The 12,466-nt window shown below is 38.0% G+C and overlaps 1 protein-coding gene across 6 annotated transcripts in view; it reads right to left on the reverse strand.

Moving 5' to 3' along the window:
• The window catches only part of LOC136883564 (rRNA N6-adenosine-methyltransferase ZCCHC4), a 155,760-nt gene that overhangs the window by 137,620 nt on the left and 5,674 nt on the right, over nucleotides 1-12,466 (reverse strand). For all 6 annotated transcript variants that reach the window (XM_067155968.2, XM_068229939.1, XM_068229936.1 and 3 more), the window contains exons 3-4: nucleotides 4,748-5,094; nucleotides 101-301 (exon numbers count right to left, since the gene is read on the reverse strand). In XM_067155968.2, coding sequence (XP_067012069.2) covers nucleotides 101-301; nucleotides 4,748-5,094 — 548 coding nt within the window. The remainder of the gene's footprint in view (nucleotides 1-100; nucleotides 302-4,747; nucleotides 5,095-12,466) is intronic.

Below are 12,466 nucleotides of genomic sequence, written 5' to 3' on the forward strand. Positions count from 1 at the left end.
CATGCACTGTGCTTTATTAGATGTAATTAATAACATTCTACAAATTCAGTTCACAAAAAAATAAATTAAGCAACAAGATTTCAAATGCTTCTCTACTCACAAATCTCTTGTCGATATCCAGCAACAAGCTGTGCAAGTCTTCCCTGTTGACAGCGTTCACAAACTCGTGCACACGAGGCGTTCCAATGCAAATGAAATACTTGACACCGATGTTTCTAGCAGCCTTAATTATTGTTTGTGTTGTCTTTCGAGAGAACAAGTACTGGGCCTCCTTCGTGTTTGTTTCTAGCGGCTTCAGCAGCTGTGGACACAAAAAAAGACAAGACGTTTTTATTCTAATTTTCAAAAAGGAAAATACATATAGTACATTGCTTAAGGTTTTGAAGTTATTAATCGCCTGCAAGTAGAATAGCACAATATAAAGACATAGTGTTATTACATGGTAGTTACATGTTATACTGAAGGAGATTAAATGCACATCTGAAGTAAGAGAATCTCCTTGCTCTCCATAGCTGTAAAATATTTGCTAGAATTCTGATGAATTACTGCCAGGTAGTCTCTGAGAAAGTACTTCCTGGATCTCAATGTGGGTTTCATTCCTCGAGAGGAACTACTCAGTTCAAAACAACTCCAGGAAAAATGCAGAGAACAACAAAAGCCTTTGCATTTTGTGTTCTACGATCTGGAAAAGGCCTTCGATACAGTGCCTCTGTAAACCATTTTAAGAATGACTGAAATGAGTCAGGTTATGAGAGAGTGTAATCTGCCTGTTTGGGATGAAAGAGCTATGGCTAACTAAATTGGACAATGAAGGACATACGGAAGACAGACATGAGCCCTATTCGAAACACATTTTGTAGCCATTCATTCAAATGTTCACAGAAGAAGAGACAGTATGTTTACTTTCAACAGGATACTGCAACAGTTCATGCATTGGCACATTCACTGCAAGCTTTTCGTGAGATTTTCAATTAATAGATAAGTACCCATAACATGGGACAAAGATGTGCCAATGGAAGCAAAGGATACTATGTACAAGATGTATTACGTACCCATAACAACTTACGGAGCAGAAACTTGGACAATGACAAAGAAGGATGAGAGTCGAATACAGGCAGCTGAAATGAAATTCTTGAGGAGTATGATACAGAAGAGTAGACGAGACAAAATAAGGAATGAGAAAATCCGGGAAGAAATTGGAGTGGAAAAAATGAATGATAGAATAGAGAAGAGCCGACTAAGATGGTTTGGGCACATAAAGCGAATGAGCGACGAAAGAATGCCAAAAAAGGTGATGGAAATGCAAGTCCAAGGAAGGAGAGGCCGTGGACGACCACGATTGAGATGGAAGGATACCATCCAACGCAGCATTATAGAAAGAAACCTGGACTGGGACACAGTGTTGGAGGAGGAGTGGTGGAAAGACCGAAGAAAGTGGAGAGGAACCATATTTGCCCCTACCCGGCTACAGCTGGATAAAGGGAAATGATGATGATGATGATGATGATGAGATAAGTACCCACAGACTGTTAGTTCCTTCATTTCCCCAATTTAAAGGTTTGTGACATTTATCTTTGGGGTAGCCTTAAACAGAAAGTGTACAGGAACAACCTGCTTAATCTTTATGTTCTCGAGGAAGAAATCACAAATTTTATACAGATTATAACCGAAGATGAACTGCAAAGTGTTTACCAGAACCTTCTGTGCCGCTGCAACTTGTGCCAGAAAAAGTTAGTGACCACTTTCAATACATCCTGTGAAAACAGGTAAGAGAATAAACTTTCATTTCATTAAGAAGGAAGCCAAGCATTCTAGTGTTGACTTAATTAATGTAACATAAAAGCTTTTCAGTCTATAGTATGTTATGTTTTGATCTAGTGTTTCGACAGGCTGAAAAGCTTTTAAGTTACATAAACAATAGTTTTCAGTCAGACTGATATTGTCACTAGCTCCCTGTATCTGCTGCCTCAGTGAGGCTGGCCACATTGTCCACCGGGCGAGGCCAGGCCTAGCGGAGCATGCGTGGCTCTAGGTTCCGATCACCCAGTACTAAATACTAACTGGTGTATCAACTGTTAATTTTATTTAAGTCCAAAGGGTCTTCTTGCGATAATAGCATTCTTGTGTCTCTATTTGGATCTATTTTATTAACCCTTCATTGAAAACGTAGGTTTTTTAGGACATAAACTGAAACATGGACACAGAGTATCCCATATTTTAAATGACAATATTGCGTTAAGCATCCTTCTGAATTACACTGAAACACACTACACAGTACTTATGAAAGTACTACTTAACACATTCATACTCGAATCCGAGTTATTGCCTATAGAGCATGTCCATGCTCTGGACCGTATCCGAGTTAGCTCGGATAAGCACAACCTTGAATTGTAGACGCTCTACGCAGCTGTGGTTTACTTTTGTCACAATTATGTGTGACAAAGATGAGGGTGATACTCTTATGAATGCTTCTACTCACCAGAAACCACATATCCTTGAGATTTTCCCTTCTAATGCATTTTTTAATTCCGTATCTGAACGAAGGCTAGTGCTGGCCAAGCTAGCTAGGTAGTTGATTTGTGATTGCACAAGTGTGTGTATTGACATGTTCTGAAGTGTAACCAAGGTGCTTACGGACAATGTAAGTGTTGACGAAATTGCTGGCATCCTATTCAATGAAGACTCGGGTAGTGAACAAATTCCTGAACTAAGTGAAAGTGACAGTGAAGAAGATTCTCCTGGACATGTGACAGAAAGCACAGTACCTGAAGGTGTAACATTAGCTACCACACCTTCCAGAAATACTAAGAGGGCTTCTTTAAGGTATGTGCAAAATTTTGTTTCCATATCTTGAAAATAATTTGTTGTTGTTTGCTGTGCTATTAACAGCTGGAATAGCTGCGCCAACCATTTAAATAGCCCGCTCAAATGATGGGCATGAATTTGTTAACAAACAAAAATGAAGTATTATCTTCAAAAGTCATACTTTCAATAATACTAAAACAAAATCTGCATAGGTATCTCCATTATATTATTGGCCAGCTTCAAGTTTGACTTGCTCTGCAATGATTCGTTTTTAGTGAAATGAGCTGTACTGTCCAACATAACAGCATCGATATACAATCCTGAAGCATCAGATGTTGTTTTCATGAGCTTAGTATGGCATTTAGGATCAGGTCTAAGGAGCTCAATGTCATGCCTCAGTGTTCTTCCAGCTTTGGATGACCATCCATGACAGTTCTTTCCTTTCATTTAACATGCTCCTGGAACGTATATGAAATTCTCTTCCTCGTAATCCTCAATCACAATGTCCTCCCCTTTGTCACCGGAAATGGTCTTCCCTTGGTCTGACTTCATCAACCCATCCTGAACCCAGTCATCATCTTTCCCAGCAATATAAGTATTTTCCAGTCATATTATTAATGTATAAGTATTGAAAGAATCACGGAACACAAATTCATTATGTTTCTTATGCAAAAAAACTTAAACTAACAAGTTAAAAATTTCTACCTTTCCACCACTTTAATAATCTTTGATTAGTTCCTTTAATGTAAGAATAATCAACAATTGTTAAAGTGGTGGAAAGGTAGAATTTTTTAACATATTGATGCAAATGTGATAAGCTGATATAACTTGAAAACAATATTCTCTCACTCCTGGGTAAATAATGCAAGTATCGAGCTCTAATCATTATTATTATTATTATTATTATTATTATTATTTACGTAGTCGGATGATCGCATTGTTTGTGAGGTTATGTCATGAAACATGTATTGTGTATAGACATTTATATGAGTTCAGTTAATGTAAGAACCTGTATATAATGTATTATTACCTGTATATATGATGTGTAATCCACTACAGTATTGTGAAACACACTATAACATCCAGAATGGCACTAGGTCAGACGAGAACTATGGAGAATATTCTGTACATTATATCTATGTATTAAGCACTCTAGAATTTATGAGAAGGTATTTTGTAACATATCTTCCTATAAGCCTGACCAGGCATCTATATAAGAAGGCGGTCTTGATGGTAGAGACGAATTACTGTTTAGTAAGAGTTATGGTTTAACAGGAGTTATACTTGTGACCTCGTGTTGTGTTTGGGCAGACATGCTGTGGCAGACAGCAGTCAACTGTTTCAAGGTTGTAATCTCCATGTGCTCTATGATAGGCAGTTGTTAAAATGGTGGTTTATTGATGTTTCGGAGTGAAGTGTTTTGTTGTGACGACACTGATTGAGGTTATGTGTGTATTTAATTAGTAAATAATTGTGAACGAATAAGTGTACCAACTGACAGCATTTTGTGTGCGTCTTTGTGGATACTTCAATGTTAGATGAGTTTTTTACATACTAAAATTTCACCACGGAACAATATGAAGTTTATAGCATGTAATTATGTTTCTTACCAAAGAATCAATGACAGTTCTACAAACAATAAAATACTTGGAAGAATAACAAACTCAAGTAAATTGAAATGTGGGATACTGCATGCCACAAAGCCACCACTGAGCACAGAACCAAAGCTCTGCACACTAACAAATCTTTAGATTACAATGCTGACTCCCTCAGAAGAAAAGTCACGTCTTATGATGTTCAAGATAGTATCAACATAAAATTATAGCGAAAAGAAACTTCTCCGAGGCACTGTATATCCAGGATTAAATTCCCCAAAACGTCAAACATACCTTTGAGAATATTACTTATTACCTGTGCCCAAGGTATGAGGAAATGTTCTCACCTCTGATGGATGTAGCAGCTGATGAAGAGTGATGCCAGTCAAGACATCGTGCTCTGCATGCTGTGAAACTTTGTGTGGTAACAGGAGTTTAGAGCATGTGTGGCAATAACTTGCCTGGCTGCTACTAACTTTCCTCCTCACTTTACAAAAGTGACGATACAATTCAGCGTGACTCTCTTCTGGAACTAGCTTATCTCTTTCCAAGTCCCAAAGCTTCCTCTTCTTGTCACTGAATTCTTCATCTGCCCAGTGGAAGAAGCTGCACAGCTTACGGTCACGGCAAGCAGCACACGCATAAAACCTCCTCTCCTTCCCTTGTCTGACCCTCCTGAAAAGCAGTGTCGGTCCTGTAGAACATCAAGAGCATAATGATAAGCAAAGAAAATGGACAATAAGTGTATGAATATAAATCACTAAAGACAGGGAGCTAGGAAGGAGGGGACGGGCACATAATGACAGAATGGCAGAGGGAATGACAAGGACAATCATGAAGACATGTCCTCATGTCATCTAAATATTTTAATTTTCCTGTCTTTAATAATTCACAAGCGCATACAAAGTGGAATAAAATTCAGAGACCACTACCCTTGTAAAGCTACTAAATACTCAGACATTAAACTCTCAAAAACACTGAAATACAGAAAGAAACATTGCACGATTTCATACAGGGTGTATCCATAATAATGTTACAAACCTTCAGGGATGATGGAGGACGGCAAATGAATCAATCTAAGATAAGGGACCATATTCTGGAAATGATTTGAGTCAAAAGTTAAGCAAAATTCTACTCATTTAAGTCTGTTTATCTGCCCAGGTTTCACAAGCGGCTCCATTTACAACAAATGTTCGCAATGGCGTCCCCCTACGTCAATGAAGATATGGCATCGTCGCACAAAGTTCTGTTGTACCCGTTCGAATATCTCCGGTGTCGTGTGAACAGAGTCTCAGGCAGCGAGAATTCTTGCCAGGAGATCCTCTTCACTCTCAACAGGTGTCTCATACAATCCCATGTCGTTGGCTACCGGCACGTTAAAGAACTATTGAGGAACTAAATTCCGACAACTCGGCATCTGTTATGAAAGGACGGGTGTAAAACAACTCGGATTATTAATAACTTTTGACTCAAACGTTTCCGGGCTATGGTTCCTGATCTCAAATTGATCTATTTGCCGTCCTCCATCATCGCTGAAAGTTTGTAACATCATCATGGATACACCCTGTATATCAGACATAACAATTCAATATTCAAATTTCTAAAGATGACATAAAACAGACCAAAACAAATATGTTTTACTAAATAACATATGTGAAAAAGTGATGAATTGATGCATTTTTTGGCATGACTGATAACAAAACTATTACACTACAATTTTATCATAATCCTTTACAATAACTGTTCAAAAATGTGGTCTCCTGCAGCAATACAAGTGCTGTAATAATGTACCATACACATTCAAAGACTCCAGGCATTTGCTATAGAGAGTCAGCAGCTGCAAGCAACCAAATGACAAGCTCTTCCTCTGACTGAACTGGAGTCTCATACAGCAGGCTCTTTATTTCAATTTCAATCACTACTGATCTGCATTTAGGGCAGTCGCCCAGGTGGCATACTCCCTATCTGTTGTTTTCCTAGCCTTTTCTTAAATGATCGCAAAGAAATTGGAAAATTATTGAACATTTCCCTTGGTAAGTTATTCCAATCCCTAACTCCCCTTCCTATAAATGAATATTTGCCCCAATTTGTCCTCTTGAATTCCAACTTTATCTCCATATTGTGATCTTTCCTACTTTTAAAGACACCACTCAAACTTATTCATCTACTGATGTCCTCCCACTCAATCTCTCCACTGACAGCTCGGAACATACCACTTATATCTCAAATATTATTATAATATTTATAGGTCCACCTATTCAATACAATACAATGAGAATAGTTACTTGTAACATACCTCTTAATCAAGCAGCTCGTCTCCTTTCTCCCAAGTCTTCCCAGCCCAAACTTTGCAATGTTTTTGTAACGCTATTCTTTTGTCGGAAATCACCCAGAACAAATCGAGCTGCTTTTCTTTGGATTTTTTCCAGTTCTTGAATCAAGTAATCCTGGTGAGGGTCCCACACCCCACATGAAAAAGCGAAGTGGGGTGAGGTCCATAGAATGAACAGGTCATGTAGTGGGTCCACTGCGGTGATTTCACAGCTCACCGAATCTGCGGTTCAAATGCTCTCGGATTTAATGTGAGAAATGAGCAGTTAAAATGTCATGTTGAAACCATAATCAACGTCAAATGTCAAGAGGAACATCTTCAGGCACCTCAGACAAAGTGCTCTCCAGGAACCGCAAGTACAAGTTATCAGCAAGATGTAATGGAAGCATGAACTGCCCAAGCAAACTATCTCCAACAAAAGCTGCTGACATCTTGACAACGAATGTTTGTTGGTAGGAACAGATGAAGCTGGCGATCACCTGCCCAAAGATGCCGATTCTGTAAATTGATTATATTCTATCTTGCTTAAGCAATGCTTCATTGCTGAACAACACAAATTGTCAAAAATAAGACTCCATTCCATATCTCTACAGGTACCACTGACAAAATCTAACATGACGAGGAAAATCCCAATATAACTGGTCCATTATTGAAAATTAAACATTTTCCAACTAATTCATTCTTGGTTGCCAGTTCGCCCCAGTGTGCCAATTTTTGCTCATCAGTTTGTAACTAGCTCAACTAGCAAGACGCATGGCTATTAGAATGATGTATTTACTCATTCAGGACAAATATTTTGAATTCCTTATGGGAATCAAAAGCTGTATCATATGATGGCCTAGTAGGCATCAATTTTTGTAAAAGAGACCAAGTCTCCCATATAACGGTTCAAATCCCGTTACAAACATTCCTCAGTATTTATTATTATTAATTATTATTTTTGTATTCAATTCTATACAAACATTCCTCAGTATTTATTATTATTAATTATTATTTTTGTATTCAATTCTATCATCTAATTTTGCTATTTATTAATTATCGCTTGCTCCATTTCATTTATTATGTGTGTGTGTTGGAATTAAGGAAATTTGTATACTGCGAGATTTGCTGCTATGTGTGTAAGAGGTTTGAGGAGTTGCACTTGGTGGTGCAATACAGTTGCATTTAGTGTAGTGTCATGCTACTACACATACGTCACTGCGTTCTTTTTGAAGCAGGAAGTGCTAACGGGGAGGTTTTACCCAGCCTGCGACCATTAGCACACAATGTGCAATACTTTCAAGCTTGGTTGAATGAGGTCATGGTCTGATTTATTCATGATGTAGGGGTAAACCATGTGACAATGAGAATCTATAAAAGAGCTTGTATCCTATAGTGGGTAGTCAGATGGAAGGTGACACTCAATCAGTCGGTCAGTCAGATGGATGGTAGTCAGTCAGTTGGATACACAGTCTTCCGTAAATGTTCAGTCGAATTGACTTGTGTTGTTTTTGTGACAGGCAGGGATGGAGTCTTTGAGATGGAGACTAACAGAGTGGTGGACAACGTGTGAAACTGAATGAGCAGTTTGCTTTATAACATGGCCATGCTACCTTTTGTTGGTGAAGGTAAAAGTATAGGTCACCAAATTAGGTTTGAGATACCTACAGCTGATTCCAGTTCCAAGGAATACGTCACAATGACACTTAAAGTGTCCACGGTACTGTAATGTGAACCAGTGAGGGATAAATATCCTGTACGAAGATTTCAAATGTATTTTAAATTTAATGCCTAGAGCTTCATTCTGCTTTAATTTCAGAATTTTATATTGTAATTTCAGTGTCGCAGCAAATGTCACTATTTCATTTCAAAATTTACGAATATAATTTGTTTAGTATAAAGTGCAGTTGATTGTTTTATTTCATGGTAAAACAGGTAATCTTGAATTCTAGTTGGGAACCAAACGGCAATATCCTTTTCGCAGAATCTATTCTAGGTTATGCTGACAAGTAAGCTATTACCCCATACCCTAGAGATATTCAAGAGCCTCACTCTATATTTGTTACATTTATTTGTAGTTGGCACCCATCACCAATTAAAGTATTAGAATTTACATCTATTGTATGTGTTATCAATCAGTTAATTACAAGGTGATTCTCCAACAGCAGGGCACATTTTATGTGGAAACCCGAGGGTAAGCACAAAGTGGCACTATATAGTGCAGCGATTAAGTATTATGTTTTATCAATATTTATTAAATAATAAGAGCCTCCGTGGCTCAGACGGCAGCACGTTGGCCTCTCACCGCTGGATGCCGTAGTTCAAATCCCGGCCACTCCATGTGAGATTTGTACTGGACAAAGCGAAGGCGGGACAGGTTTTTCTCCGGGTACTCCGGTTTTCCCTGTCATCTTTCATTCCAGCAACACTCTCCATTCTCATTTCATAGCATCTATCACTCATTAATGTAAATCACTTTGGGAGTGGCGACCCCATCGTAATAACAGCCTATATCTGATTCATTCATTACATCCCTGACCTGGTCAAAGACTGCAAAGCAGATTGTAGGTTTTCACTTTCATTAAATAATAAGAAATATCATACCCACAATGCATTGGCATTGCCTGAGGCTCCACGTAGCCTGTGCAGTGGCCTCCACTAAGTGCACTAGCCTTACGTCTTGGTAGATGTGCTAGTTATCAACTGATGAGTCAAACTGGCTCAATGAGGCAAAATGCTGGCAATTGAGAATGAGTCAATTGGAAATATTTATAATTGCCAATAATGTTTCAATTATATTGGAACTGTGAATTTACTCATTTCAAGTTCCTTATGGGAATCAAAAACTATATCATGATGAGGAAAGTTGTTTGCAGCTGTCGTTCATGTGACACCTACCAAACAACCAAGTGGTCAAAATACTGTGCAACAAATTGTGAACTTCTTGACCTGTTCCCAGCAACCTCCTCAAACCTGGATGAGAGAACAGAACACTGATGGCTAGTCAGGTATGTAGACCTAGTGCATAACAAAGGATGTAGGATTTCCTTGAAGATGACATCAGTTATTTTCCTATGTGTAGTTCAGTGCCTGTCAGCTCGCTCCTTTCTCCCCATGTGATATTTAAAACATTCCAGTGATTTTTTACTAAAAACTTCTAACCATCCATGCAAATTATACACAGAATATTTATCTTAGGATTACTGATATGAACAACCAATTTATTTTCATAAGAACAGTGTGATTAATCTCAAAACATCGTTTCTAATTTTAAGGTTGACTGTTTACTGCAAACTATAACATTAAAAGGTTTATTGAGAGCCACCATCTACCAACGGGGACTAGGTATATACCGTCCCTGACATTTTAGTAGAGATTTTTATGTTCAATAATTTTCCCACCCTCTCACTGATGATTTATGCAACATAAGACAACAAAGCACTCAGATGACAATTTTTTTTTAAACTTCCTTCACTAAAATCCCCACTAGTCTATCTTTTGTCACAGATTCATGTTTCACATTCCTAGACCTTCCTTGATATATGCTCTATACAGCAGTGAAAACTGTATCAAAATCTGTTCACTGGTTCTCACAAATGGCCAGCACAAATCGTTATTTACGAGTTTCATGTCCGTATTGACTGATTACACGTATATGGATAAGAAAGAAATTCCACCTGTCAGTACTGTTTATTGTAAATGTAGACTGACATCAGTACCGGTTTCAACTCTATTTGGTCATCATCAGCTGACAAATCATAGTATTATATCTATTAGGCATTGGTCTGTGTTACTTATCTAAAAAGATGTCATCATCCATTAGCACATCCAGATGTCTAATGGGGATATGAGTTGGATGTTATCATCATTTCATTTGTGATTCCGTGAGATTAAAATTGTTTTTGAGATTAAAATATGGTAGTAAAAACCTTAACCTAAGCTTAAAACTAATTGTATGTGCACATTAAACACATTAAAAACACTGAAAACATGTATATAAAACACTTGGTGAATTTAAAAGTTCATGTCTTGCGTATTCCTTCTTCAGACTTCCTCGTTAGGGTCTTGTGTGCCGTCGCGTCCCAGAGTCGAACTCAGGACAGGAAAGGAGACGTCAGGTCTCAGAAGTCAAACACAGGACAGTTATTCTCTCTGAGAATCGAACCTATGTGTAGGAACATAGGAGGAATAGTGTCTCTCAGTTTATATAGATAATATAATTAATATAAAGGTAAAGAAACAATATTATAAGGAAGAAATCATATTCTGTATATTGAAATGTATTGAGTTGTAGCAAGACATGGTGTAACCACAGGAGTAAGAGTAGCGATGGAATGCACAAACAAGTGCAAGGTCCAGTATGTCCACTGACAAACAGAAATATTACCAAAGCCACAAGTTATTGTGGTACAGTATACAGGGGCTGTTTATGTAAGCCAGCTCTGGAGCTTTCCACAAGGTTAGGGTGTGGTGATACTGATAGTTTAAAAAGGACCGCAACAGATAAACCGGGGCCTTTCGCCAGCCATCTGCCGTCTAGAGAGCATCGCCTCGAATCTCTGCCTGTTGAGGGGAGATGACTTCTTCATTATTAATATTCTCAAGTCCAGTATAGGACTTAGAATAGGAGGATTATACATAGCCTAAGATTAACTTCGTGGTTCTGCTGCTAGTTCCACCATTAATCAATCATTCTTCGACTGTATATATTGTAATTAACCAGCATTAAACATTTTGGAGAGAGAATCTACGATACTTCTTCTTCACAAGTAGCTGAATTATCCAGACCCAGAGCACCATCCCTTACCGCTCGGGGAGCCAACAGACAACATTCTAACCTACAGGTCGTGGGATCTATTCCAGGTCATGACAGCGCCTATGTTTATGTTGATTGATTTTGAGCTCGTAACAGTGGTGTAGGTTCTTGAGAATGTCCTATTTGACTAAAAGATATCTTCATGTATGGCACACGTAGCAGTACGCAATGAGCTCCCAAACAGAACGTCACCCAACTACAATAACAACAGCAATAACTACAGCACCGGTACACAAATATAGACAAAGAAGAAGTTACGACCAAAAATCTATATTCAACCATATCCAAAAACCAAGACTTCATCATCTGCTTCTAACTTTTAAAAACAAGTTTACAGCGGAGCCACATATTGTCTCTATCCACAATATTGGACCATTTTATGACTTGGGTCTTATTACAAGTATACATGAAGATATCTTTTAGTCAAATAGAACATTCTCAAGAACATACACCACAGTTACGAGCTCAAAATCAATCAACATAAACATAGGCGCACAAGACCCTAATGAGGAAGTCTGAAGAAGGAAGACGCAAGACATGAACTTTTAAATTCACCAAGCGTTTTATATACATGTTTTCAGTGTTTTTAATGTGTTTAATGTACACGTACAATTAGTTTTAAGCTTAAGTTTTTCACTACCATATTTTAATCTCAAAAACAATTTTAAACTCACGGAATCACGAATGAAATGACGATAATATCCAACTCATATCCCCATTAGACATCTGGATGAGCTAATGGATGACGACATCTTTTCAGATAAGTAACACAAACCAATGCCTAATAGATGTAATACTACGATTCAATCAATCAATCAATCAATCAATCAATACTGATCTGCATTTAGGGCAGTCGCCCAGGTGGCAGACTCCCTATCTGTTGTTTTCCTAGACTTTTCCTAAATGATTTCAAAGAAATTGGAAATTTATTGAACATCT

Source organism: Anabrus simplex, chromosome 1, assembly GCF_040414725.1.
Source record: "Anabrus simplex isolate iqAnaSimp1 chromosome 1, ASM4041472v1, whole genome shotgun sequence".
Taxonomy (NCBI): Eukaryota; Metazoa; Arthropoda; class Insecta; order Orthoptera; family Tettigoniidae; genus Anabrus; species Anabrus simplex.